Source organism: Podarcis filfolensis (assembly GCF_964270895.1).
Source record: "Podarcis filfolensis genome assembly, chromosome: 17".
Taxonomy (NCBI): Eukaryota; Metazoa; Chordata; class Lepidosauria; order Squamata; family Lacertidae; genus Podarcis; species Podarcis filfolensis.
Window position 1 is genome coordinate 40,400,880 of NC_139621.1, and position 26,814 is coordinate 40,427,693.

At 42.4% G+C, this 26,814-nt stretch overlaps 1 protein-coding gene and 1 long non-coding RNA gene across 2 annotated transcripts; one reads left to right on the plus strand and one right to left on the minus strand.

Moving 5' to 3' along the window:
- On the minus strand, positions 1–25,608 carry SPICE1 (spindle and centriole associated protein 1). Its single transcript, XM_083593367.1, has 17 exons — positions 25,367–25,608; positions 23,162–23,209; positions 22,416–22,562; positions 20,733–20,835; positions 19,665–19,786; positions 18,183–18,280; positions 17,168–17,301; positions 16,411–16,542; positions 14,852–15,120; positions 10,581–10,712; positions 9,935–10,058; positions 8,658–8,852; positions 7,375–7,757; positions 5,346–5,538; positions 5,013–5,118; positions 2,860–2,947; positions 1–2,031 (listed from the first exon to the last, which is right to left on the minus strand). Exons 1-17 carry the CDS (start codon positions 25,454–25,456, stop codon positions 1,978–1,980), a joined length of 2,418 nt encoding a protein of 805 aa, XP_083449493.1. The 5' UTR covers positions 25,457–25,608; the 3' UTR covers positions 1–1,977.
- Positions 2,954–5,029, plus strand: LOC310753137. The gene is made up of 3 exons (XR_014543220.1): positions 2,954–3,897; positions 4,074–4,435; positions 4,964–5,029. It is a non-coding gene; the product is annotated as an uncharacterized lncRNA (long non-coding RNA).
- Positions 25,609–26,814: the final 1,206 nt, after the last annotated feature.

Below are 26,814 nucleotides of genomic sequence, written 5' to 3' on the forward strand. Positions count from 1 at the left end.
TACCATTTGTAAAATATAGTTTTTATTGAATTTTAATCAGAGTAAATTTTCCAACAATTGAGAAAAAGAGAATTATAAATACATGTCTTCCTGCAACAAGGTAAGGTGTAACACATCTATCTCCACTACACATGTGAAAGTTATTAAGAGCTTCAGTTGCAGAAGACCTTCCTGAAAAGAAGTTTGCGCACCTGAAATATGCTCACCAACTTATTAATATACTTGAAGAATGGAAATCAGGTTTCAATACAGTTGTCACTTTTAGTTAGCCTCCTAAGCAGCCTGCTATGAAATCTGAGCATCTCTGACAGGATAATTCTTCAAACTCGGCTATTAAATTATTGTGGGTCCTGACGGGAACTTCCGACGTTGCCCAATGGCAGATTTTTCCATTCACGGATGAACCTGTCAAACTTTCACATTCACGTGTTGATTTTTTGTTTCAGGTTTGTTCAGCTACAATGGTGCTGGCATAGCTTGTCAAATCAGCTATCTGAAATGATAGTAACATAAAGGCACGCCAAGCCGTTGGGATCCAAGGGACTAATACCTATTGATGGAAGGAGGACAGTACTCACATGGCCATTATAAATTGCCCTTCCACATTTGTATGTAGATTAATGTGATTATACCATTTCACACAGAGTTGGGGATAGAGATTTGAAAGGATACCAGTCAGCTTTTAGGCAAGAGTCAAAGTGCTTGTGATAGCTTAGGATACACCTTAGGGGCTACTTCCTTCTGTATATTCTGCTCCCAAAGATCAGGAGAGTCCCTTCTCTGCATCCCACCTAGGGTAGAAGGAGGTTTGAGTGGGATGAGAGAGGTCTCCTCAGTGGCTGCACCTAGATTACAGAACACCTTGTTTCATGAAGTACAACAGGTCCCATCCCCTCAGTGTCTTTTGTCAATTGCTAAATACAGTACAGTTTTATTCTGACAGATTTTTGTTGCATTTGCACCAGAAGAGCAAAATGTAAATGTAAAGTAACACAGTAAAATCCTATCCTTCAAAATAACTTTAATACATTTTCTCACTGCAGTAATGGAACAGACAAATACTACGCTTGTATTTCTTCTGCAGAGCCAATAGTAACAGCACCACTTTTTGGATAAAAATTTAAGACACTGCATGGAACAGGAAATAGCTGCTTTCTGTGGTTTTGCATAGGCGAGTTCTTAATAGCAGCACATGGACTATAAGACTTAATGCCAGGATAAATTTGCCCGGCAAACGTATGGGCACAGTATACAATTAACTAGACCCCAAAAGTTATACATTCCAGTCCAGGGATTTGCTTTATGTGATATAAAGCCTATCACTATTGCAACATTTTAAAAATGCTTTTGTTCCAGAAAGTATTTGCTCAGCAGCATTAACAGGGTTAAAACATTGCCTCAGTCTTCTTATATTAACTGCATACATCAATTATCAATTACAGTTTCCTCTTTCATACAACACCGAATGTTTCAGATAAGAGTATCAAAGAACAAGGGACAAATCCAGGATGCTGGTTTCTAATGGATGCTGAGGCGAGCAATGTGGAAACACAATAGCCTGGAGGCAGCTGCACAGCAAGTTGTGTATGTGAGCCGCTCCATCCTTCTGTGGTTCACGTCAAAGGAATGACACAAGCAGTTGTCCCCACAATTCTGTTGCACACAGATGCCTTTGCAACACTGCTTGTTTCAAGTGCCTACTGTACTCCAGACTGCACACATGACACAAGTCCAAGACCATGTTCAACTGTAATATGGACAAGAAGCACATAGCCACAGATGTGGAAAAACCTCAGCAAAACCAGCAGGACTGACCTTGTTCATGGCCTGGCAGAAAAGGCTCTAGAACAGGGGCGGCCCCAGACGCCCCAACTCCTGTCATGGCCAATGCAACATCTGGAGGTTCACAAGTTGCCACCCCTGTTCTAGAACTTTATAAGGGTTAAAACACTTTTAAGACAACATCTGGGCTTGGGGCTAACCAATATGTGTTGACAAGGCAAACCAGCCATCTTCTCCTTGCTTTTTAGGCTACGAGAATGGAGAAAAAAAAGTGAAGTGTTACATTCCTTGCACTGTCACTTATTCCTTGCCTCCCCTTCAGTTCTCCCCATATATATATATATATATATATATATATATATATATATATATATATTACTTCTGCAATCTTGGGGTTCTGTTTTGACTATCTTCTTCTTCTTATTATTATTAATTTTAACAAAGTAATAATAATGTAAAAATAAAAATGTGCACCCCACCCCAAGACCGTTCCATTGTAACTATCCAACCTCCCCAAATTTCAGCACCTCTTGCGATGGTTTGACCCCTTTCCGTTTTAACAGTACAAATTCTACAAATACCTTCCATATCTCCTCAAAATCATTTCTCCTGCATATTCCCCGTCTTGCCTTAATAGCACATGTTAATTTATCATTAATAGCTATATTCCACACCTCTTTATACCATTCTTCCATTTTATATTCTGCTTGCCCCTTCCACTTCCTAGCTATAATAACTCGTGTAGCTGTCAATAAATTTGTGAGCAAGCCCTTCCTAGCCTGCGAACCTTCCACCTCATTGTAAATTGGTAACAATGCTACCTCTGGACTTTCGGTCAGTTTCAACCCAGTGATTTCTGTTTTCTCCTTAAACACCCTTTGCCAAAAACCCCTGTACATATTTATACCCCCACCACATGTGAACGTAAGTCCCAGTTTCCTGGCATCGCCTCCAATAACACCAAATATTCCTTGTTTATATGATTTAATCTTACGGGTTGTTTAGACTATCTAAGGCTTGACAGTCACCCTGAACATTGCCAAAAGGTGGAAGTATGGTTGTCTAAAAATGACTTACCTTTATTCTATGACTGTCATAAGTCAACTGTACATTTCCCACTGAGGTATTTAGTGGTAAGCACACCTGGCTAGACACATCTGCAGATCTGTAGGCATAAATAATAGAGAGCTAGGAAACACGAAGTGTATAGAATTACAGGTGCTGAGTGCACTGTCCTGTTTCCTAATTGCCTTGTACCTTTATATTATAAACATGTAGGCAGAGATGGTCTTCTCTTAAATTTAACTATTATATAGCTCCTAGAGTCTGGGTGCTGCTAACAGGCATGGCCAAACTTGGCCCTCCAGATGTTTTGGGACTACAACTCCCATCATCCCTAGCTAACAGTGTCAGGGATGGTGGGAACTGTAGTCCCAAAACATCTGGAGGGCCAAGTTTGGCCATGCCTGTTATTATAATCATAATCATAATAATAACAACAACAACCAGATGATTTAGTCATTCAAATTTCAGAAATAATTTGATATAAGTGTTTGAATTGTAGGAGGGCCAGAAAGGGTTATGCCCTCCTTACTTTGGTGGCTGGTCCCTCAGGTACTTTTTGTAGAAGACTCCAGTGGGGCCCACAAATTGACTAAAATTAGGGAAATCAGAGGCTGGGGCATCCCCATAACTTTCCCCGTGTGTGTGCGTGCGTGTGTACTTTAACTAAGCCTGTGTATTACCTGCCTGCTTCTCTGTCATTTAGTAAAAAGGCATGCACGTTGATGGAATTGGCTAGCTAAATGAATTAAGACCTAGACAGGTGAGAAAGGAATGGAAATATACATTTGTATTTAACGATCTGAGTCCATAGATGACTGCTAATGGAAACACATCAGACCTCTGACGTGCCTCAACAAGGCTCTAATGTACATTTAACTTCCCATTAGTTAGGAGGCAGATATTATTTGAGAGAAAAACCAGGTACAGTCGTATCTCAGTCGACTTACAAAATGTTTGGAAACCAAGGCGCAGCTTCTGATTGGCTGCAGGAACCCGCATCGGACATTCAGGTTCCAAAGAACGTTCGCAAACTGGAACACTCACTTCCAGGTTTGTTTCCTTCCAGTAGCACCTTAAAGACCAACTAAGTTAGTTTTTGGTATGAGCTTTCGTGTGCATGCACACTTCTTCAGATACTAACTTAGTTGGTCTTTAAGGTGCTACTGGAAGGAAAAAAAAAATTGTTTTGACTATGGCAGACCAACACGGCTACCTATCTGTTCCAGGTTTGTGGCATTCGGGAGCCAAAATGTTCGACTCACAAGGCATTTGACTTAAGAGGTACGACTGTATTTGCTTATCAAGGCATTTCAAGTGAAGAAAGCTGTCTGCTAGAAACCTTCTGTTTCTAGAGCCAAAATCTGTAACGATTCACTGGAAATCACAGCCACATCTTCAGACTATAAGTTAGCATGGGGTGGAGAACATAACTGGCCCATGGACCCAATTAGATCCACCAGGCTGCTGAGAACGGTCCACCAGGCAGTTTGGGGTAAACCTCCCTTCATACAGAAGGGGAGAAGAGCTCAGGATCTAGCCTGCTGTCTAGATCCTGCTCCCCTTCCCCGAGCTGTATTCCTTTGTTGTTGTTGTTTAGTCGTTTAGTCGTGTCCGACTCTTCGTGACCCCTGGACCAGAGCACGCCAGGCACTCCTGTCTTCCACTGCCTCCCGCAGTTTGGTCAAACTCATGCTGGTATCTTTGAGAACACTGTCCCACCATCTCGTCCTCTGTCGTCCCCTTCTTCTTGCGCCCTCCATCTTTCCCAACATCAGGGTCTTTTCCAGGGAGTCTTCTCTTCTCATGAGGCGGCCAAAGTACTGGAGCCTCAGCTTCAGGATCTGTCCTTCCAGTGAGCACTCAGGGCTGATTTCCTTCAGAATGGAGAGGTTTGATCTTCTTGCAGTCCATGGGACTCTCAAGAGTCTCCTCCAGCACCATAATTCAAAAGCATCAATTCTTTGGCGATCAGCCTTCTTTATGGTTCAGCTCTCACTTCCATACATCACTACTGGGAAAACCAGAGCTTTAACTATACGGACCTTTGTTAGCAAGGTGATGTCTCTACTTTTTAAGATGCTGTCAAGGTTTGTCATTGCTTTTCTCCTTACACAAGCTTATACTACCCACCCTGCCTGTAAAAAGAGAATAGCTAAGCAGCTGACCTCTTTGTACTGAATCCACTGGCGGGAGAAGGACTATTTTCTTTAGAACTATCCAGAATTTCTGCAACTGGAACAGACACCTCAATTGTTCTTCTCTTTCCGTTTTCTAGAAAAGACAGTATCTGATTAGAGAATTATTAGGTGTCCAGGTGTTCCAGTAATGAGGAAGCCCATCAAGCAATTACTAAATAGAGAAACAGAATGTTTTCAAAAATTCAATAAAAGATAAGAAGAAAAAGATTGTCAAGTGAAGACAGCTGCCATCATCAGAATACACCAACCCATATTGCCAACACTGATGTAAGAAAAGCTTTTAAATAGTGGGTCACATACCAAGCAGATTTACGGGTGGTGATGGAATTGGTGAAACTGGCGGAGACACAGAGACGAATGTTGGTAACGTTTGCTGATTGGTCAGCTGCACCAGTTTGCTGCGTGCTTCTGCACTCTGGCGGTTCAGTTCAGCTATTCGTTCATCCAAGCTCCTTGGTAATTCTTTCAAGCTGCTTACGGCATCACCATGTCCCTAAACGAGTATTCAAGAGGGTAGTTAAAAGTCATTTTCATACTTTTCATTACTGAACTTGGCTGCATGGCAGACTCAGTGCATCTGAGTTACCCAACAGTAGCAGCTATCAGCAACCTTTTTTCCTACAATCTACTTTTAGCCACCTAACGTGGTCTTTAATCACAAAAAAGCATTCTGGCAGGGCAAGGTCAAGTAAAGGTAGGTCATGATAGATGACAGATCACTGGTTTGAAGCAAAATGTAATAGTCTATAATTATTTCTAGCTGGAGAACAGCAACCAAAGGAGTTTCCAGAATCCTAACTTATTCAAAGTATTTTTAAAGAGACCTGTGAGTAGAGTTTTAAAAGGGAGCTAACAGAATTCTGCATATACCAAGCTAAGCAGCTTTCAAATAGAATACAAAATAGCATTCAAAAAGTATGTCATTGAATGGAGTAATGACATTCAGTAAGTTGTTTTAAACATTTTTTTTAATTGCAACCCACCCTTGGATGTTAAGGTGAAGAACAGGTAATAAGTTAAAATAATATCACATATAAGATTTGTGGGTGGAGGGAACAAACACTTTGTCATTGGTACTGCACTCATTCCCAGAGTAAAAAGGAAGATACAGTGGTACCTCGTGTTGTGTAACCTCCAGGTTACGGAATCTTCGGGTTACAGCCGCGGCAAACCCAGAAGTGTATACTTTCGGGTTTCGCCGCTCGCGCATGTGCAGAAGCACGCGCGCAGAAGTGGTGCCTCTAGTTACGGATTTTTGGGTGGGTGTGTTGCACCCCAAAACGAATTAAATCCGTAACCAGAGGTACCACTGTACACTCTATTCCAAGTTGGCTGAAATACCATGTCCAGCTCTAGGCGCTGCCTTTAAATCAGCGACACTGAACTGAAATAAGGGCAATGAACCCACAGGAGGGTAATGAGGATGGTGCTGAATGGTTTGCTTGAGGAAGAGATTAAGGGGAGACATGACCGTGGCATCAAAATATCACACTAATGATGTGAACTGATTTGTCCTCTGTTGCTCTAGAAGGCAGGAATAGAAACTTTATTGATAAGAGCTGTTCAGTAGTGCCTTGAGGAGGCGGTGAGCTCTCCTTTGCAGGAGGTATTTAAGCAGAGGATGGACGGCGATCTGTTAGGGATGCTGGCAGAACCTGCATTCAAGACCCTGCGCTGAGCTGGTGGTTGGACCAGATGAGCTCCAACAGCCCATCCAGCCGTATGATTCTATAACTATTTAGGTTTCAGAAAACTCGGTAAAAGGTAAAAAGGTAAAGGACCTCTGGACGGTTAAGTCCAGTCAAAGGCGACTATGGGGTTGCGGTGCTCATTTCGCTTTTAGGCCGAGGGAGCCGGCCTTTGTTCACAGCTTTCCGGGTCATGTGGCCAGCATGACTAAACGGCTGCTTCTGGCGCAACGGAACACTCTGACGGAAACCAGAGCGCACGGAAATGCCATTTACCTTCCCGCCACAGCGCTACCTATTTATCTACTTGCACTGGCGTGCTTTCAAACTGCTAGGTTGGCAGGAGCTGGGACAGAGCAACGGGAGCTCACTCCGTCATTGGGATTTGAACCGCCGACCTTCTGATCGGCAAGCCCAAGAGGCTCAGTGGCAACTCAGCACATGGGTCACCAATAAGATGCCCCACAGGGACACAAATGCCATGAATGGATGGTTGATGACTGTAATTCTTGCAAAATTGACAGTCATGTGTGTATGCGCATACACACCCATGCTTCCCTTTCCACAAGTCACAAAGCATAATCTCAAATTATCAATGTTTATTGAGAATGTCAAGATCCAACACTCTCTTACATTCTTACCTGCCCCTCTAGCATTGATCTGTTCTGCGCCGAAAGCGGCTGCTGCAAAATATCCCATGCCTCCTGAGGGCAATGCCTGAATTTGCTGAGCTGAGCTTTAATGACAGTGTTCTGGAGTGTTAGCTCAGCTATTTGTCCCTGCAGATCATCACTCTGGGTAAGCATCATGGTCACATCAGAATTAGGCCTCTCTGAAAAGCCGTCAGAGCTTTGGCTTGGCACCGCAGAGAAGGCACTTACTAATGGCTGGCCATCTGGCTGTACAGAACTCTGCAAAAGACCAGCACCTTTCTGGGTGAACAAACTGCCATCTTCTTCCACCGTCTGTGGCTTGTTCGACAGAGAGGACTTTTGCTCTCCTTCTGATTCTCTCCCAGTGGAGTCTAGGGAAAGACAACACAGGAGACCAAATAAATCTGTACGACTATATTAAATCCTATTCCTAGTCTAATAAAAAATGGGAGTGAAAAGGCTATGTTCCAAAGAGAGGCGAAGGCTGGTTATAATGCCAATTTGAGTGTCAGTTCTCATTTTTTAATTTAACACTCAAGGATGGATATCTGAATACAAAAGAAACATACCTGCCCCCAGGTCTAAATGAAACAGTTCAAAATGTTCAAAGCAATCTAATATCAATGCCTTGGGCCTAGAGGCCTTTTAGACTTCGGGAGGTGCATTTATTTTGTATTCAGGATCACAGATTATTATCTGGAAATGTTCACATACAAAGTTGACCTTCAAGTGAGGTGGAACTCAAATGCTTGTGCCCTGCAATTTAAAAGCAATCTTGCCCAAATATCTGGTACTGTTTCATTATATCTGTGCTGTGATGATTTTCTGATTGGGGAGTATATATATTAATACATATGGTATGATATTAATCACGTCTTCCACAACTCTGACGGCCCTTAGTTTTCTTCGAAGTAGATCTATCTTAAGCAATGGGGCTCCCAGGTGAAGCACTATCCTGTCCTCAAGGTGGCAAAATTTAACAAGGTGCCTCCAACCAGCTGAGAAAGAGGAAGAGTACAAGGTGTAGCAATTGCTTGCTGGTTTAGAAGTAAGGAGTATCCTCCTATAAATTCAGACTGGGTTTCCCAGGCATGAGACCAAAGACCTGACATTGTCTAACTGAACAATAGCAACAGTCACCAATGTTTTTAGGACTAGATACTACACTAGATTAGAAGACATAAAAGGACTTGTCCACAATGTGACTGATGGAGGGTTGATTAAGGAAACAAAGTCAGAAAGCTGTCATGCAGTCAAAATGACCCTCTTACCATTCTGAAGAAGAGGCAATGCCTGGCTGCTCTTCTGTTGTGGTGGAGATAACAAAACAGCTGGTTGGAATAAACAAGCTGGTAAAGTTGGGGTTGGATGCATTTTATCCAAAGGATTTGGAAACACTGGGGCTTTATTGGGAATATCCACTTGTGTATTTCTCTTTGGCCCAACGTAGTTTGAGAGGCATTTTTCTGACGAGAGAATAAAGAGGGCAATGCATTATATTAGACAGAGGAAAACTTGAAACAGTTAATCAAATCTAACAGTGAATCTTAGGGCCAACTAAATGTTATGTTAACCATGCTTTTTAAAAATGTGCTTGATGCTTTTCATTTTAAAGGAAAAATGGACAGTGACTGCCATTTCCCCCAGAATTGCTGTTGACTTCAAATATCACCTTCAGAGACCAACAACGGCCTGGAGGGATTTTAGTGGGAAAGTAGTGCAGTGTTGGGGGACGCGGGTGGCGCTGTGGGTTAAACCACAGAGCCTAGGACTTGCCGATCAGGTCGGCAGTTCGAATCCCCGCAATGGGGTGAGCTCCCGCTGCTCAGTCCCTGCTCCTGCCCACCTAGCAGTTCAAAAGCACCTCAAAGTGCAAGTAGATAAATAGGTCTACTCCTACGTTTCCGTGTGCTGCTCTGGTTTGCCAGAAGCAGCTTTGTCATGCTGGCCACATGACCCGGAAGCTGTCTGCAGACAAACGCTGGCTCCCTCGGCCAATGAAGCAAGATGAGCACTACAACCCCAGAGTCGGCCACGACTGGAGCTAATGGTCAGGGGTCCCTTTACTTTACTTAGTGCAGTGTTGGGATGGGGACCGTAACAGCTATTTACTCTTCCATGTTTGATATAGTACAGTCAAACCTTGGTTTGTGAACGGCTTAGCTGATAAACAAATCGGCTCCCCAATGCCGAAAACCCGGAAGTAAGTGTTCCAGTTTTCGAATGTTTTTCAGAAGCCAAATGTCCAACGCAGCTTCCGCTTGAGGTGCAGGAAGCTCCTGCAGCCAACTGGAAGCCACGTCTTGGTTTTCGAATGGTTTCGGGAGTCGAACAGATTAAGTTCGAGAACCAAGGTTCCACTGTATTGGGCAAAGGCCTGAAAAACCACAATGAACACCATGTGTAGGTACCTACACATTCAGAACCAATCACCACCAGAATAAATCAGACAGCTATCAAGCAGCAGTCCAGCTGTTTTTTAAAACTCTAAGTTTTGAAACTGTCGTGTCACTCAGATTATTGAGGTTTCCCTGGTGAAGACTTGTACCTTGAGCTGCCTCAGAACTCCTGACTGAAAGTTCTCCAGAATCTGTAATGGGAAGCCCTTTAAATGCACATGTGAGTGAAGTCAGTTGTTCATCTGTTACAACCGTGTAGTGCTGAAACTTATTCTAGAAGACAAAAAGCGAGAAGGAAATGCACCAAAATCACCATTCTGATTCACTTGCAACAGGCAAACATGAAGCATCCAAGCATCTGCCCACACCCCTAGTAGTCCCATAAGCACATATTTGCTCTCTACTGTACTAATGCAATAGACATATAAGATAAACAATAACTGAGTGCTACTAAAGTGTTTATCACATGAATTCTGAAGTTGGAACCAAAAGGTTAGATATGCCCTCACAGCAGAAGCAAAAATACTAGGTGTGAACAAGGAGAACACTGCAAATGTATCATGAGGATACAGACTTGAATCCCCGTAGAGATAAGATTACAAGGGGTTCAAGTCCATCTCTTGCTCAAGTTAAGCTACTAAAGTCATTTAGCCCCTTGCTGCTCTGCCAATGCATTCAAAGCATGGTGTCTGGAAACACATCACAGCACCAAACAAAGAGAATATATGCTGGCATTAAATTCCAATTGCAGGTCGCGCCTAGGTTACATAGCTTAACAGTGATTCTGGGTAGTACCTGCATAGCAATATTTTCTTCTCTCGCCAGGAGGACTTCAGCAGTCAGAGCATCAATGAGGGCCCTGTGTTCACTTAGCTCTCCTTCAAGCTGCTGCCTGTTCAGCTTTTCTTGACGTAGCCTTGTCTCCGTCTTTTGGGGACAGGGAAAGAGGGAGAGTGAGGAATCAGCCCCAGCAAAGTGACAGCTGAAGTATTCGTTGTGAAAGCAGGAGTTATCAGGGTTCAGCAGCATTTGAATGAAGGTCAGACATCAAAGTGAAAGGCGAAGCTTTCCCTCCTGCACCTTCAAAGTCGAAGCCAAAATAGTAGGGCATAAAGAGTAGGGGGGTGGGGGGAGTAGGAAAAGGATGTATAATAATAATAATTTATTATTTATACCCCGCCCATCTGGCTGGGCTTCCCCAGCCCAGTATGTTACACTAGCTGAATGTTCAATGCACCTTCTCCTTGCAGGACATAGATCGGGAACTGATCTTATTACAGTGGTACCTTGGGTTACATACACTTCAGGTTACAGACTCCACTAACCCAGAAATAGTGCTTCAGGTTAAGAACTTTGCTTCAGGATGAGAACAGAAATCGTGCTCTGGCGATTTTTGGCAGCAGCAGGAGGCCCCATTAGCTAAAGTGGTGCTTCAGGTTAAGAACAGTTTCAGGTTAAGTACGGACCTCCAGAACAAATTAAGTACTTAACCCGAGGTACCACTGTACCAGCTTTAATTATAAGGAAGAGGTTGTTTTGGTGTTGTCTGCTTTGCCTTGGCAGCATTAACCAGGGATTAAATAAAGTGGGTGGTATTCAACTAAGTCCTACTGAGAGTAGACCAATTGAAATCAATGAACCTAAATTAATCATATTCATTGACTTCAATGGGTCTAACCGAGTAGCATTGAATAACATCCTCTGGACTACAACATTATTATGATGGGAGATATGAATGGAGTGGTATCTACAAATATGGACAAGTCGCAGAGACAGGTTGTAACTAAAGATGGCAGACTACCAAAAACTTTCTTTGAACTGATTGACAATATGGATTTGATTGACATTTGGAGAATTAAGAACCCCTTAGGAAGAGAGGGAACATTCTTCTCTGAAGCCAAAATGACATGGACAAGAATTGACCAAATATGGATAACTAGAGGACTGGCACCTAAGACTCGAAAAGTGGAAATTTGCCCAAAAACTTGCCACGACCATAATGCTGTGAAAATGGAGATGAAACTAACATCAGTCGGCTCCTTCAGATGGAGGATGAATGACACCTTGTTTAGAGATCAAGAGGTTATTAAGAAGGCCCAAAAAACCTTGAGAGACTATTTTGAGATAAATTTGAATACTATTACTGAAAAAAGAATAATCTGGGACGCAAGCAAAGCAGTTATGAGGGGGTTTCTGATTCAACAGAATACAATAAAGAAGAGAGCCCAAAATGAGAAAAAAGATAAAATTTTGGAAAAAATAAAAGAGGGTGAGAAGAAACTAAGAGCGAAACCAAAATTACAAGAGATTCTGAGAGACATAAAGTTATATCAAGTGCAATATATGAAGATGATGAATCAGGAAATAGAATGGAAAATTAAATAGATGAGACAAAGGACATTTGAATCGGCTAACAAATGTGGAAAATTGCTAGCTTGGCAAATGAAAAAAAGACAAAAGCTTAATACTATTACTAATTTGGAAGTGGAAGGAAAGAACATTCAGAATCCAGTGGAAATTAGAAAATGCTTCCAGAGGTATTTTAAACAGTTATATACACAAGGGTCACAGAAAGAATTTGATATAGACCAATTTTTAAAAACAAATGGATTACAGAAAATCTCTCAAGAAAACAAGATAATGCTGAACCACAAAATTACAGAACAGGAGGTAGAAGGTGCCATTCAGAATATGCAGTTGGGCAAATCTCCAGGGCCGGATGGCTTAACCTCAAAATACTATAGATCCTTGAAAGACTGGTTAATTCAACCACTAAAGGAGGTCTGTAATGAAATTTTGGAGGGGAAAAAAGCGCCAGAGTCGTGGAAGGAAGCTTATATTACGCTTATACCGAAAACTGAGTCTGAAAAGACACAACTTAAGAACTACCGCCCCATATCCCTGCTCAATGTGGATTATAAAATATTTGCTGATATTTTGGCTAATAGATTAAAAAAAGTATTAGTGGAAGAGATACATAAGGACCAAGCTGGCTTTCTCCCAGGTAGACACTTGTCTGACAACACGAGGAACATAATTAACATTTTGGAGAAGTTGCAAGTGAACATTAATACCAAAGCAGTTATAATTTTCATAGATGCGGAGAAAGCCTTTGACAATATTTCTTGGAATTTTATGAAGAAAAATCTTCAGGGGATGGGGGTTGGTCAAGGGTTTGAAAATGGTATAAGTGCAATTTATTCAGAACAAAAGGCTAAATTAATTGTTAACAATGTGGTGACAGAGGAATTCAAGATAGAGAAAGGGACACGACAAGGCTGCCCAATTTCCCCATTGCTTTTATTTCGGTCCCGGAGGTTTTGCTAAATATGATTAGAAGGGACCGTCTGATTAAAGGTATTCAGGTCGGAGCCAAACAATACAAATTGAAAGCTTTTGCAGATGACCTAGTTTTGACATTACAGGAGCCAGAATCTAGTACGAAAAGAGTATTAGAACTGATTCAAGAGTTTGGTCTTGTGGCAGGATTTAAGCTGAACAAGTCAAAAACTAAAGTTTTAAGAAAAACTTAACACCGATTGAGAAAGAGAGGTTTCAGAAGGAGACAGGTTTAACATTAGCTAAGAAAGTAAAATATTTGGGGGTTAATATGACTGCTAAGAACTTAAACTTATTTAAAGATAACTATGAGAAATGTTGGACAGAAGTGAAAAAAGACTTAGAAATATGGTCAAATTTTAAGCTTTCCTTGTTGGGTCGAATTGCAGCTATAAAGATGAATGTATTGCCAAAAATGTTATTTCTGTTTCAATCATTGCAAATTTTGGACAAGATGGACTGTTTCAAGAAGTGGCAGAGAGATATTTCTAGATTCGTCTGGCAGGGCAAGAAGCCCAGAATAAAATTTAAAATATTAACTGACGCAAAGGAAAGAGGCGGATTTGCCCTGCCAGACCTTAAACTTTATTATGAATCAGCAGCATTCTGCTGGTTGAAAGATTGGCTGCTTCTTGAGAACACAGACATTTTGGACTTAGAAGGTAAATTGATGGAATGTAGGGATCATGGTGTGCCTTTTCCTCCCTCCCACTCAAAGAATAAATGTTTTCAGATAAAAATAAATTCAGGTATAATCCCCATATGCTTTTTTGCAACAGGAAAAACAATGCAGCAGTACAAAACTAGCAATTTAAACATAAAGTCTGACCTAGTAAATCCAAGCTAATGCCCATAAAAACAATTATAATTATTAAATGTATTAAAAGGCAGCCGTTGCACCTGGCAAAGCACAGTCACACCACAGTAATTGGTGAGTCTCCTTTGAAGAGCATAACATAACATGGTGGCCACAGTTATAAATATTCCTTGAGTTAACTGGTTGCATTTTTCTGCACTATCATGGCAAACAAAGCGAGGTGTCATTCCATCCTATATGGGCCTAGAGAAAAAGGAATGATGGATGGTGTTCCCCAGGATGGACAGCTGGGCCTAAACCTTTGAGGGGCATCAAACCAGTAACTGGAACCTTGAACTGGAATTTTGGAAATGGTACTATAGGTATGCAAGTGGAACCTGCAACAAAATTATGCAATGTAACTTTAGCCATATGTCAATGTGTTATTTTAAAGGATTTCATCCACACAGCCAAGTTGTGATAGTCCAACCCCACTACCTATTGTCCAATTAACACTCAATATTACTTTGTTAGTGACTGTACTCAATCCTAACGGGGGTCTTACGTTTATGGTTTTTAAAGGTTTTAGCTTGCCACTCACTCCATCTTGTTTCTCAGTGGCCCTGCTTTGGCGTCTACCACATGAGTTCACTGTTAGAGGGAGAGGTATAAGGGAGTTTGTGGGGGTTTTGTGTTTTTTAAAAAAACAAGTTTACATTTGTTCATTAATCATCTGACTATATGTATATTCAAAATAGCTGTTCTGAGGCTGGTGCAACAGAATGGACATAAATCCAAACCAAATACTACTTTCTTCAAAATCAATGGGAAACAACCCAAAACAAACAGCACCAAACTACTGAAAAAGCACAGTCAACATTGCTCAAAATACTGCGGTGGCTACAAGCAGCAGTTTGCTGAATCTTCCCACCTCCTTCAAATAGCGCAGCACCCGACACAGAGCGTTCACCAGCGAGCGGGTAAATCCAGAGAGACCTTGGCTGCTGTGGACTTGCTGGACTTCATGGCCCATCCATCTCTCATATTCTTCCATTTCATTCTCCATATCGCGCACCATTTGGTTCAAGACCTCAAGGCTGGATTTGTTGCCATTGGGGAGGTCAAGGGGAGCTGCAGCAGCAGGACTAGAGTTACTCCTCTTCTGTGCTTCTGGGGTCTGCACACTTGGCTTCTTCTTCACTGAGGACAAGGAAGCATGTTGTCCTTAGCAACACAGAAGTTAGCCCTTAAACAGAGTGCTTGGACGCAAATAAAAGCGAGGGAGGGGGACTTTAGCTGAAGGGAGTTAAGGGGCTTACAAAGGTTCCCCACCACTTTGCTAAACTCTGATGAAGGTTTAGAAATTTTAAATCCTTGCACAACAGTTCAAGCTTTAGACAGCAATTAGACAGAGTGGCTGGGGAAATTATTATTATTATTATTATTATTATTATTATTATTATTATTATTATTATATAAAGGTAACGGGACCCCTGACCATTAGGTCTAGCCGTGACCGACTCTGGGGTTGCGGGGCTCATCTCGCTTTATTGGCCGAGGGAGCCGGCGTACAGCTTCCGGGTCATGTGGCCAGCAGGACTACGCCGCTTCTGGCGAACCAGAGCAGCGCACGGAAATGCCGTTTACCTTCCCACCGAAGCGGTACCTATTTATCTACTTGCACTTTGACATGCTTTCAAACTGCTAGGTTGGCAGGAGCAGGGACCGAGCAATGGGAGCTCACTCCGTCGTGGGGATTCGAAACGCCGACCTTCTGATCGGCAAGTCCTAGGCTCTGTGGTTTAACCCACAGCGCCACCCGCGTCCCTTCAAAGGTATACTAGTCACAAAATAGTAAGAGGCAGACCAACAAGGTGATCCAATTGTGAATGCTACACTATTACCTTACTGCAGATACCTGCAAAACAGCACAAAATAAAACTTATCTAGTTAGGCCATGGAGGGGGGAGCATTGTGGGGTGGGGGGATGTGAAGGAGAAACAATAATTTTGGGTAATATGCTTGAATGCATGCAGTACTTATTTTCTTATCGAATCTAAACTCTTCCGTTTACTGCTTTTGTAATTCTATCTGGCGTTATTTATGAAATTCACAGAACAGTATTATGCATAAACTAGATTAAACTCCCAAGTAGATTAAAGAGCAGCTGAAGGCTAGCAGCAATTCACAAGAAATGAAGGTCTTGTTGGCTCCTTTCCTTGAGATAGCAGCACCCTCTAGGTGTAGAAACACATCTTGGATTTGAGTGCTATATACATACACATTATACACAGGAATTATTATTTTCCACGGGTGCAGATTGTTTCACATAAGAATCTTCACACTACGTATATTTGGTAAAGTCTGATTTTTAAAAGGTTAATTCACTCCTTCCAAAAGACAAATTGTTCCACACAGATGGGCACAAGGGAGGTTGCCACCGAACAGAGACTAAGAAATATACGCGAGAAGAGGTACACTAAGACATACCTTTTGTGGTTTGCTTTTGCTTCCTTACATTGGCGTTCAGTACTTGCTGCACAATGTATGTGGCATCTGGAGTCTGCTCTTCATACCGAAGTTTTGAGTGGACTTTCTTGACTACATTAGTAGCATTAAGGGCTAAATGAATTTTAAAAAAAATGTAGGCAGTGTTTTAATTAGTCTAAAATAATCCAAAACATACCTTCCCCTACAGAAGGGTTGGAGAACCTTTTCAATCTGAGGGCTGCAATTACTCATGGGGAAATTTCCGGGGACTGTATGCCAGTGACGGATGAGGCCAGAGGCAAAAGTGAGCAGAGAAATGAATGGGACTTCTACTTTTGTACACTAGCCTATGTTCCATCTATGCAAAGCGCTTTCTATGCACCAACACTGCCTTCATTCCACCATCCAGCCAAGACTCTTGGCTACATTTCAGCTAGGATAAGGAGAGCATGGAACAAGGCCAGTGTTGGCTGTGGCCTGAGGGCCAGGCAGAGAGATCTAGAGGCCACATCTGGCTCCCGATCCTGCAGTTCTCCATCCATGCCCTACAGCAAGGTGGGGGACTTGTGGTCCTCCAGATATGGCTAAACTACAGTTCCCATCATCCGTGGTGACTGGCCATGCTGGCTGGGGCTAAGAGGAGATGGTGTGTGACATCTGGAGGGCCGCAGGTCCCCCATGCCTCCTTACAGCAAGCCACAGCAGCTCCTGTTTCATTTCTGACTGGTTTGTTGTTTAAAAAGAGAGTAAAATGAACCTGTGGATCCCAATGGCTGAACATTTGTTGTTGGGGTTGAAAGCACATAGACTTCCTGTGATGATACTTGTTGCTTAGAAACTTCATGCTGGCCACCGGCCACAGAGTTTTCTTCTTTCAGAAGGTGAAGCATCCTAAGTGAAGAGCAGAGATGCAGAACAACTTTAGGAAGGTTACAATTTTATCGCCATGCCCTTAACAGAAACATTATTTTAGCCATAATGGACATGGTTTGGTACCCTATGCTGTGCTTAGTTTGCAGCATTGTTCCTACCTTGCAGCTAGATAGCTAGCTATCAGTGCCGCATACTATACTTATTTTGGCAAAGTGTATTTTGGTAAATATCAGCTATAGTGGAACAAAACTGATTGCATTAGATCCAGCACTAGCCCTTTGGGCAGTGATTCCAGAAGCCACACAACAGCTCTTTATAAAGAGTTGATTATATTTTTGCTAGCAGCACATGAATAGAAATAGCCCAGCGCTGCCTTCACTCATCACCACTTACAGTTTAATGCTGGCAGGCAAAATGTGGTTTATTGTGGTGGCTGGGAAGCAAAGTAGAGTCCCCAAAGGAGCTGCAAGTCATGATAACTTCACAGCAATATGGAGGCCTTTCACAACATTTTTAACTAGACAAGATGCTAATATAATATTGCCTAAGTTTAAGAAGACATTTTGGAAATATTTATTGCCACAGTGTGTGTTAGCTTAACCTTCATTGTTACATGCCTGTAGTTGGATATTTAAATTATATCTCCCAGTGATGTTACAAATATGTAAAGGATATGTACTATATCTTGTTCTGGTTTATTGTGATACTGTTTTTAATATAAATTTAAAAGGCAAAAGTTTGATTTTATTTAAGCATTATAGCAACATTTAGAAGATCATATACATGAGAGATAATAGCAGAGCTGAATAGCTGGATTAGTAGATCATGTATCAAGCAATAAACTATTTGTGCTTATGCAGAGTATATAAAACTATGAAGGTAGAGAGATACACACTTACCTCTCTGTATCAGTGTCAGATCTGAAGCTCAAATATGTATCGTTCTCACTGTTTGTCTTGCACATCAAATAATTTTCTCCTTCTACTTCATTGAGAGCCTTTCAGGAGACAGATATAACATCTCAAACATTTGCATGGGAGAAATTTAAACTGACTTATTTCATAGGCTAACAAAACACAGGGAGCCAATAGCCAGAAATCACAACTGCTGCAAGCCCAGCTAAAGGAAACACAGTTTTGTGTCCCAAGAAATTTAATTTCACACCAACAGAGGGCAGAAAGACAATTCCCAATTGCCCAGAAGTGGAAAGGGAAAACTTACTGTAATGCTAGAGCATTTTTAAACAACTAGTGCAAACACAGTATTGCTTTCAATCTATGTTGCCTTGATTTCATTAAAGTCAAAACTGAAGTGTTCGGGTTTCAATAAACATTATTTGTACCCACTACTGTCAGTAAGTAATTTGCTAAAATAAAATGAGTACAAACATTTATTTCTGCATTCAATTTTTTATTTGCAGCACAACCCTATGCATGTCTACTCAGAAGTAAATCCCACTAAATTCAATGGTACTTAATCCCACATAAGTATGCAAAGGATTGCAGTCTTAAGAGATATTTCAAGCGCCTCTTCTGTTATGTCTTAAGAATCATAGAATCAGACCACAAGGGCCATCGAGTCCAACCCCCTGCCAAGCAGGAAACACCATCAGAGCACTCCTGACATATGGTTGTCAAGCCTCTGCTTAAAGACCTCCAAAGAAGGAGACTCCACCACACTCCTTGGCAGCAAATTCCACTGTCGAACAGCTCTTACTGTCAGGAAGTTCTTCCTAATGTTTAGGTGGAATCTTCTTTCTTGTAGTTTGGATCCATTGCTCCGTGTCCGCTTCTCTGGAGCAGCAGAAAACAGCCTTTCTCCCTCCTCTATTTGACATCCTTTTATATATTTGAACATGGCTATCATATCACCCCTCAACCTCCTCTTCTCCAGGCTAAACATGCCCAGCTCCCTTAGCCGTTCCTCATAAGGCATTGTTTCCAGGCCTTTGACCATTTTGGTTGCCCTCCTCTGGACACGTTCCAGCTTGTCAGTGTCCTTCTTGAACTGTGGTGCCCAGAACTGGACACAGTACTCCAGGTGAGGTCTGACCAGAGCAGAATACAGTGGCACTATTACTTCCCTTGATCTAGATGCTATACTCCTATTGATGCAGCCCAGAATTGCATTGGCTTTTTTAGCTGCCGCGTCACACTGTTGGACTATGCTGCAACTATGCTGCAACTATGGATCTTATCCTCAACAATTCATCTGCAGACATCTTCTCTTAACTGGCATGTGCTTGCCATTTCATTTCACTCCATAGAATGACTAACACTGGTATAATTTGAAAAGGCATGTCTATGTATCAAATGCAAAAGACACATTCCTTGGTCTATGCTATTTATTTAGTGACAAAGTTTACATGGAAAATACACCACCTGTGGATCCATGACAGAATCACTAAGAAGAGAGAGCTGTGTGTGGGGATCACATTTTTGTACGATGGGACCTTGAGAGGATTCTACATCATAATCAGGAGCCACAGTCACATTTGGGAAACCTAGAGGGTAGAAAAGGAATAAAGACTTTCATTCATTAGGCGCAAGATTAGATGTTGAGCCTACTGCATAAACGTAGCAATCCTTTGTTGCCTTCCATGGAGACACTATCTTATATTTCTACAAATTCTAGATACCGTTAGTTTGTTGTAGAAAAACAATAGAACATTGTGTGGCACCATAAGCTCTTAAACACTAAAGTTTTTATTGCTTTTGTGGGCCAGAAAGAGAGAGAAGGGTCTTTTATCCACTTTCTCCACAATATATGTATCACTTTATAAACCTGTACCCTTTCCTCATAGGAAATGTGATACAGCTCATAGTTTGCCAACTGAGTAACAAATGCAGAGGAAGGGACTGTATGTGGTGGAATTTATCAGGCCAAATGGGATGGACGTGTATATGCTGCTGCAGGTGAAACATCTGTAGACGCAAAGGGAGAAAATATGGTTTCCACACTGGCAATTTACACTGTGTAACTCTCTGGAGCACCAGTCAAGACTCAGCCATCACTCTCTTAGCAAAACCAACAGAATTCAGTTTAAATAGATCACTTGCTTATACAGGCAACCCCCGATTTGCGCAGGGCTTGGTTTCTGGATCATCAAGCACATCTGTAAAATTGTGTGTAATTGAAAAAGCCCGCAAAAGCCTGCAACCCACCCTTTATGTTAAATACATAAAATGTATTTTATGAGATTTCCAGGTTACTTCTGGGGTCGGCACAATGCACATATAGATGTGAGCACGTGTAAATGGCGGGGGAGGGGGTTGCCTATATGCTACAAGGAAAATTTGGAGGCATGGTTGTGGCTGTCATCAAAGAACATATTTCCATGTTATTATCACACTAGGAAACATGAAGCTATCGTTTCCAGTAAACAGCTTTCATTTTGGGTTTGCTTGGGTCCGCTAAACAAAACTCTATCTCACTCAGTAAAACTTCACCTAAATGCCTGCGAGGGGCATCTCCAAATAGATCCTTCACCACAGCCATGGCCTGATCAGATCTCTCCAGGACTTCCTGTAACTGGTACTGATCAGAAAGAATCTAAAAAAATGAAAGCACAGAACACACACATTTTATACTTCTCTTTCCTTCCCCATGCCCTACCCACTCTTCAAAACAGGTTACATGCCACTATTAATCATATAAATTATTAATACTGCTGCCTATATCATCCTTGAAATGCTACCTTTTATTAGGACCAATAGATGGGCATGATTAATTCAGTAAGTAACACATTTAAAAATACATCTACATGTGGCAAATATTTGAAATTACTTATTTTGAGGCATGACCAGGGCAGTCTATGCCAGTCACTCTTTAGCACTCATCTTAGCCTTATTTGTACAGCATTGTCTAAAATACTAAATGCTTCTTTGAAAATGGTGTTATTTTATGACCCGCCTTAATGAAGACAACATTATAGCTAACAAAAGGGTAACAAAAATATACAACTTGTCCCTAAAACAAAAATATAACTTGTCCCTAAGATCTTTTGAGGGCTGGGAAGTAGCCAATGTAGCACCAATTTTTAAAAAGGGATCCAGGTTTTGTTTAATCTATACTGTTCTGTTTTTGTCTGAAACAATTTTACTTGCTTTACTTGGTTTTATAAAGGTATAATTGTATTGTTATAACCTGCTCTGAGACCTTATAAACAAACAAACAAACAAACAAACAAACAAACTCACTGGGCTAGTGGAGAAATTATGGATCATTCCACCCCCTTTCTACAAGGACACCTGGTAGAAGGCTTTAAAAAAACCCAGCCGCCTGGTCGCAGAGGATGCGGCTTCCGACTCCCTTTTAACCAGCATAAACATACTTTTGTGATCTTATTCACTTTACAAGGTTGAAGCACACTATGAGGCTGAGTGCGCCCTCTCCAGATTAGAGAACTGCAGGCACATAATGAATGAATAGTTCACCAGGAAGCCTTGCACAGCAGCAAACATGAAAAGTAAGCTGGATCTCAGGTTCTTGTTGTTTAGTTGTTTAGTCGTGTCCGACTCTTCATGACCCCCTGGACCAGAGCACGCCAGGCACTCCTGTTTTCCACTGCCTCCCGCAGTTTGGTCAAACTCATGTTGGTCACTTTGAGAACACTGTCCCACCATCTCGTCCTCTGTCATCCCCTTCTCCTTGCGCCCTCCATCTTTCCCAACATCAGGGTCTTTTCCAGGGAGTCTTCTCTTCTCATGAGGTGGCCAAAGTCTTGGAGCCTCAGCTTCAGGATCTGTCCTTCCAGTGAGCACTCAGGGCTGATTTCCTTCAGAATGGAGAGGTTTGATTTTCTTGCACTCCATGGGACTCTCAAGAGCCTCCCTCCAGCACCAGAATTCAAAAGCATCCATTCTTCGGCGATCAGCCTTCTTTATGGTCCAGCTCTCACTTCCATACATCACTACCGGGAAAACCATGGCTTTAACTATATGGACCTTTGTTGGCAAGGTGATGTCTCTGCTTTTTAGGACGCTGTCTAGGTTTGTCGGATCTCAGGTAGTTGGGAGGAAAGAACTGTGCATGCCACCATGCAGACAGAGCTCTCCTCGTTCCCAGCTGAACCACTGCTGATGACTACCTTACTATATCAGCCACAAGGAAACTCTATAACCATTTCTTACCTCTCTCATCAAGGCCAGTTTCTTTTTTTCCAGAGATTCTGGAACTCTTGGTCTCTGCTTCTTCCATTTGCTCTTCAGTGCTTTTTCTTGCAGTTCAAAGTGTACAATGCTTTTGTTCTTTGACTTGTGCATCTCATGGCGTCGTACCTGGAAAGGAAGAGATTTTCCTCAAACCAGAGCCAAGGAACAAATGAAGGAGATGATAGTGACGGTACAAAACAACTAGAAGGCTTTCTGTCTTTACACTTCTATACATTGGGCAAAACTAGACAGCAGGGTCACTATCTTAGTGCCATATGCAGACTTTTACAAAAGCACAAGCTAAACACTTGGGAGATGGTTCACCTATTACAAGCTTTGCAATGGACTGTGAGCATGTCAGAGAAAGAGAGAACAAGCAACAGAGAAGCATGGAAGGGATGGATAAGGGATGGCCAATGGGCTAGCCATCAAATGTAGTGGAGACCTGCACTATCAGCAGCAGAAGGGAGCATACAAGGGATACAGGATGCTAACTGCACACACCCTTTGCACTTGCATCATTACAGTTTGTAACCCCTCTCCCTAGTCAATTTTCTCTTCATCCAAAATGCAGCACTGGACCCCAGCCTCCACATTATACATGACTGGGACACATCCAGAATTAAAAAGAGCAAGTCTGTGGTTTACTTGTATAATTTTATGTCTAAGACAAGCCTCCTTAAGTCCCTCCCTAGTATGTCAAGAAAGACAAATTTCCAGCTTACGAGATCTTCAGGAGTTGCACGATGCACGGTGAGATCATGAACAGTGTTCTGCAACAAAGCATACCAAATGCAAGGTTAGAACATGAAACCAAGTACATCAAATTAATAACATATGTTCTCCAAGTTCTTCTATCTATAGATAGGTCAGTTCTAACCATCCCACCCCATTTTAGCACACCCAGGAACCTAAAGGGCAGGGCTATACAATACAATGGAAAGAGCACTGCTGCCTCCTCAGTTGAGGAAAGTCTTATAATCCTAAGAGTTGGAAGTGACCACAAGGGTCATCTAATCCAAGCCCCTGTAATGCAGGAATCTTTTGCCAAGCGAGCAAGCTACTGACAAGAAGAACTGCACTAGTGAAAGAAGACGAAAATGAGTATGGCACTGCTGCAATATTATATCTGCGCACTGTTGGAATATGACTACTACACCAAAGGAAATAATAGCTAAAGCAGGCGTACTTCCAAGTAAACATTTTTTAAAATGGTTTTAAATTCTCATAAATTTTGATAGCCTGGGCTCTGACACCTGTGATTGTTTTGGCACATGGAATCGGGGAGACTCAGGCACAAGTTGCCAAGCTGGACTAAAAGTTCCAGAATTAATTCCTCCATGGAGGATGGAGGCTAACAAAAAAAATCATGAGCACAGCCTGAGAACTTCCACACCTCACAAATCTCTCCCTCTGTATCCCACTGGGGCAGCAATTCCTGCATAAGCACAAAGGAAGCTCCCACAAACGGCAGCTATTATACCCCTAACACCTTCTCCCCCCACCCTCTCTCTCCCTCTATACAGTGGTACCTCGGGTTACAGACACTTCAGGTTACAGACGCTTCAGGTTACAGACTCCGCTAACCCAGAAATAGTACCTCGGGTTAAGAACTTTGCTTCAGGATGAGAACAGAAATTGCGCGGCAGCAGTGGGAGGCCCCATTAGCTAAAGTGGTGCTTCAGGTTAAGAACAGTTTCAGGTTAAGAACGGACCTCCGGAACAAATTAAGTACTTAACCCGAGGGACCACGGTATATATATCCATGGTTCCCAACGTGGGGCCCACCCCCAAAGGGGGGCAATTTGATTTTTAAGTGGGGCCATTTGAAAGTGAGTTACACCGAGTTAATAGCCTTTTAGGCTTCCTCCACTTGAATAGTTCACTTTTTGAATAATAAGAATTCTATGTCACGGGGGGTGGGGGGTGGCATCAGGATTTTAGAGGTGCTTAGGTGGGGCATGGCCAAAAAAAGTTTGGGAGGCACTGCTGTCTCTCTCTCTCTATATATACATATATCTCCAGCCTGAACAGAAGTGTTGGTAAAGTCAAAAGCTTACACGCTAGATTTTATTGGGTTTGGTTCCTTTTAGGTTTTGATTCCAAACCCCTGGGCAAAACCCGCCTTCTTCTCCAACTCAATCTTTATTTGCATCAGCCACTAGCCATCGCAATAAAATAGAATAAAAGATACTGAAGATAGAGGTAAAAACGTAACTATAGAAAATACGTTTGGGGGGTTGACATCAATAATCAAATAAGAGATATTATTCTAATTGCCCTTCCAGTTTTTGCTGTCACCTGATCATCTTGATAGGACACAGTAGCAATGGCTGAGCAACCCGGAATGGACAATAATCGAGGAATAATCACATCACTCCTCAAATCTTTATAAAGAGTGCAGCCAGAAGCACATGAGCCACTGACTCAATACTGCCATCTCCACAGGGGATTTTTTGGAAATCGACTCTCAAGTGCAGCCGAAGGCAGTATATTCAAACTTGTGAAAGTGAAATCACGTCTGTATTTTGGGGCCGTTAAATTTTGCAAATTTAACCAAGTGTCAAGACGACCCGGTGGAAAGCAATCCTACCACGGACAACATTTCCTTATTGTGGCCGGATTATTCTGTCACTCGATGTCCTAGAGGCGCTGTCTAATTAAATTATTTGCTTTCCTGGTTGTTAATAGTGTTGATAACTGCTGTGGTGAGAAAACTGGAAAAGTAAAACTTTTGGTTGACTCATATTTTAAAAACAAACAAATGGAGTCTGTCATAAAGCATTTAGAAAACGTGAATTCCATTTACGAATCTACGCCTCTTGCGACTAAAAAGGAAAATAGATTATTATTATTATTATTATTATTATTATTATTATTATTATTATTATTATTCACAGCTTGGCTCCCCCCCCCCCGCTCGTACTCACGTCCCAGTCCTGCTTCTTCCTCCTCGCCTTCTTGGGCGGCTTCCTCTTGGCTCCCGAGGCCGGCAAGCGACTCGCCCTCAGCAGGGACATAGTAATAATAATAATAATAATAATGATAGCCGCGGCCCCCGAAGCCGCGCTGAAGCGCCGGTGGCTGGAGCGGGCGGGGCTCCGAGCGAGGAGAGAGAAGCGCCGGCCGCGGCGCACAAATCGAGGCGGGCGGCGTGGAGGAGAGCAGGCCTGGCGCCCGTTGCCCCGGCAACCCCGCCTGCTCTGGGCGGGAAGGGAAGGCGGCGCCGCGGGGCGAAGGCCGGGCCGGACCGCTTTCCCTCAGGGAGCGCGCCCAAAGTTCGCAGCGCGCTCGACAAATGCCGTGCATCCCTCTGGAAGGAGCCACGTCCTAATGAAATTATTATTATTATTATTATTATTATTATTATTATTATTATTATTACCCCGCCTTTTTTCCTGCCAGGAACTCAAGGCGGCTTACAGATACAGTGTTACCTCAGGTTACGTACGCTTCAGGTTACAGACTCCGCTAACCCAGAAATAGTACCTCGGGTTCAGAACTTTGCTTCAGGATGAGAACAGAAATTGTGCTCTGGCAGCGCGGCAGCAGGAGGCCCCATTAGCTAAAGTGGTGCTTCAGGTTAAGAACAGTTTCAGGTTAAGAACGGACCTCCGGATCGAATTAAGTACGTAACCAGAAGTACCACTGTATTTGCTGCTGCAATACATGATGTTGTATTTTGGGAATTATCCAGTGCTGTTTTTCTGTGGGACGCAGGAAGACCCCTAAACGTTTTGTGAATCTAAGTTTGGCCTCATTGAGGGACAGTAATTCAACATGAGTAGGGAAAGGAGAGGACAGTGGTGCCTCAGGTTACATACGCTTCAGGTTACAGACTCTTAACCGCTAACCCAGAAATAGTACCTCAGGTTAAGAACTTTGCTTGAGGATGAGAACAGAAATTGTGCTCCAGCGGCAGCAGGAGGCCCCATTAGCTAAAGTGGTGCTTCAGGTTAAGAACAGTTTCAGGTTAAGAACAGACCTCCGGAATGAATTAAGTACATAACCAGAGGGACCACTGTAAAAACAAGAACAGCTAAAACAGTGGTTCTCTCACGGTGTGGCCTGTCCATACTGATGTGGCAGGAGAGGAAGACTAGTGTGGCGAGGAGATGCAACGACTTTTAAACAGTTTAGTACAGTATAGTATAGTTCAGTGGTACCTTGGTTTGCATATGCTTTGGATTACAAACACATCAAACCTGGAAGTGCGTGTCCGGGTTTGCAAACTTTTGTTGGATCACAACCCATTTTGGGGGGATTACGAACACATTTTTTTGAGGCCCCATTGGCAAAAGCGTGCCTTGGGTTACAACCTGTTTTGGTTTACAAATGGACCTCCAGAACGGATTATGGTTGTAAACCAAGGCACCAC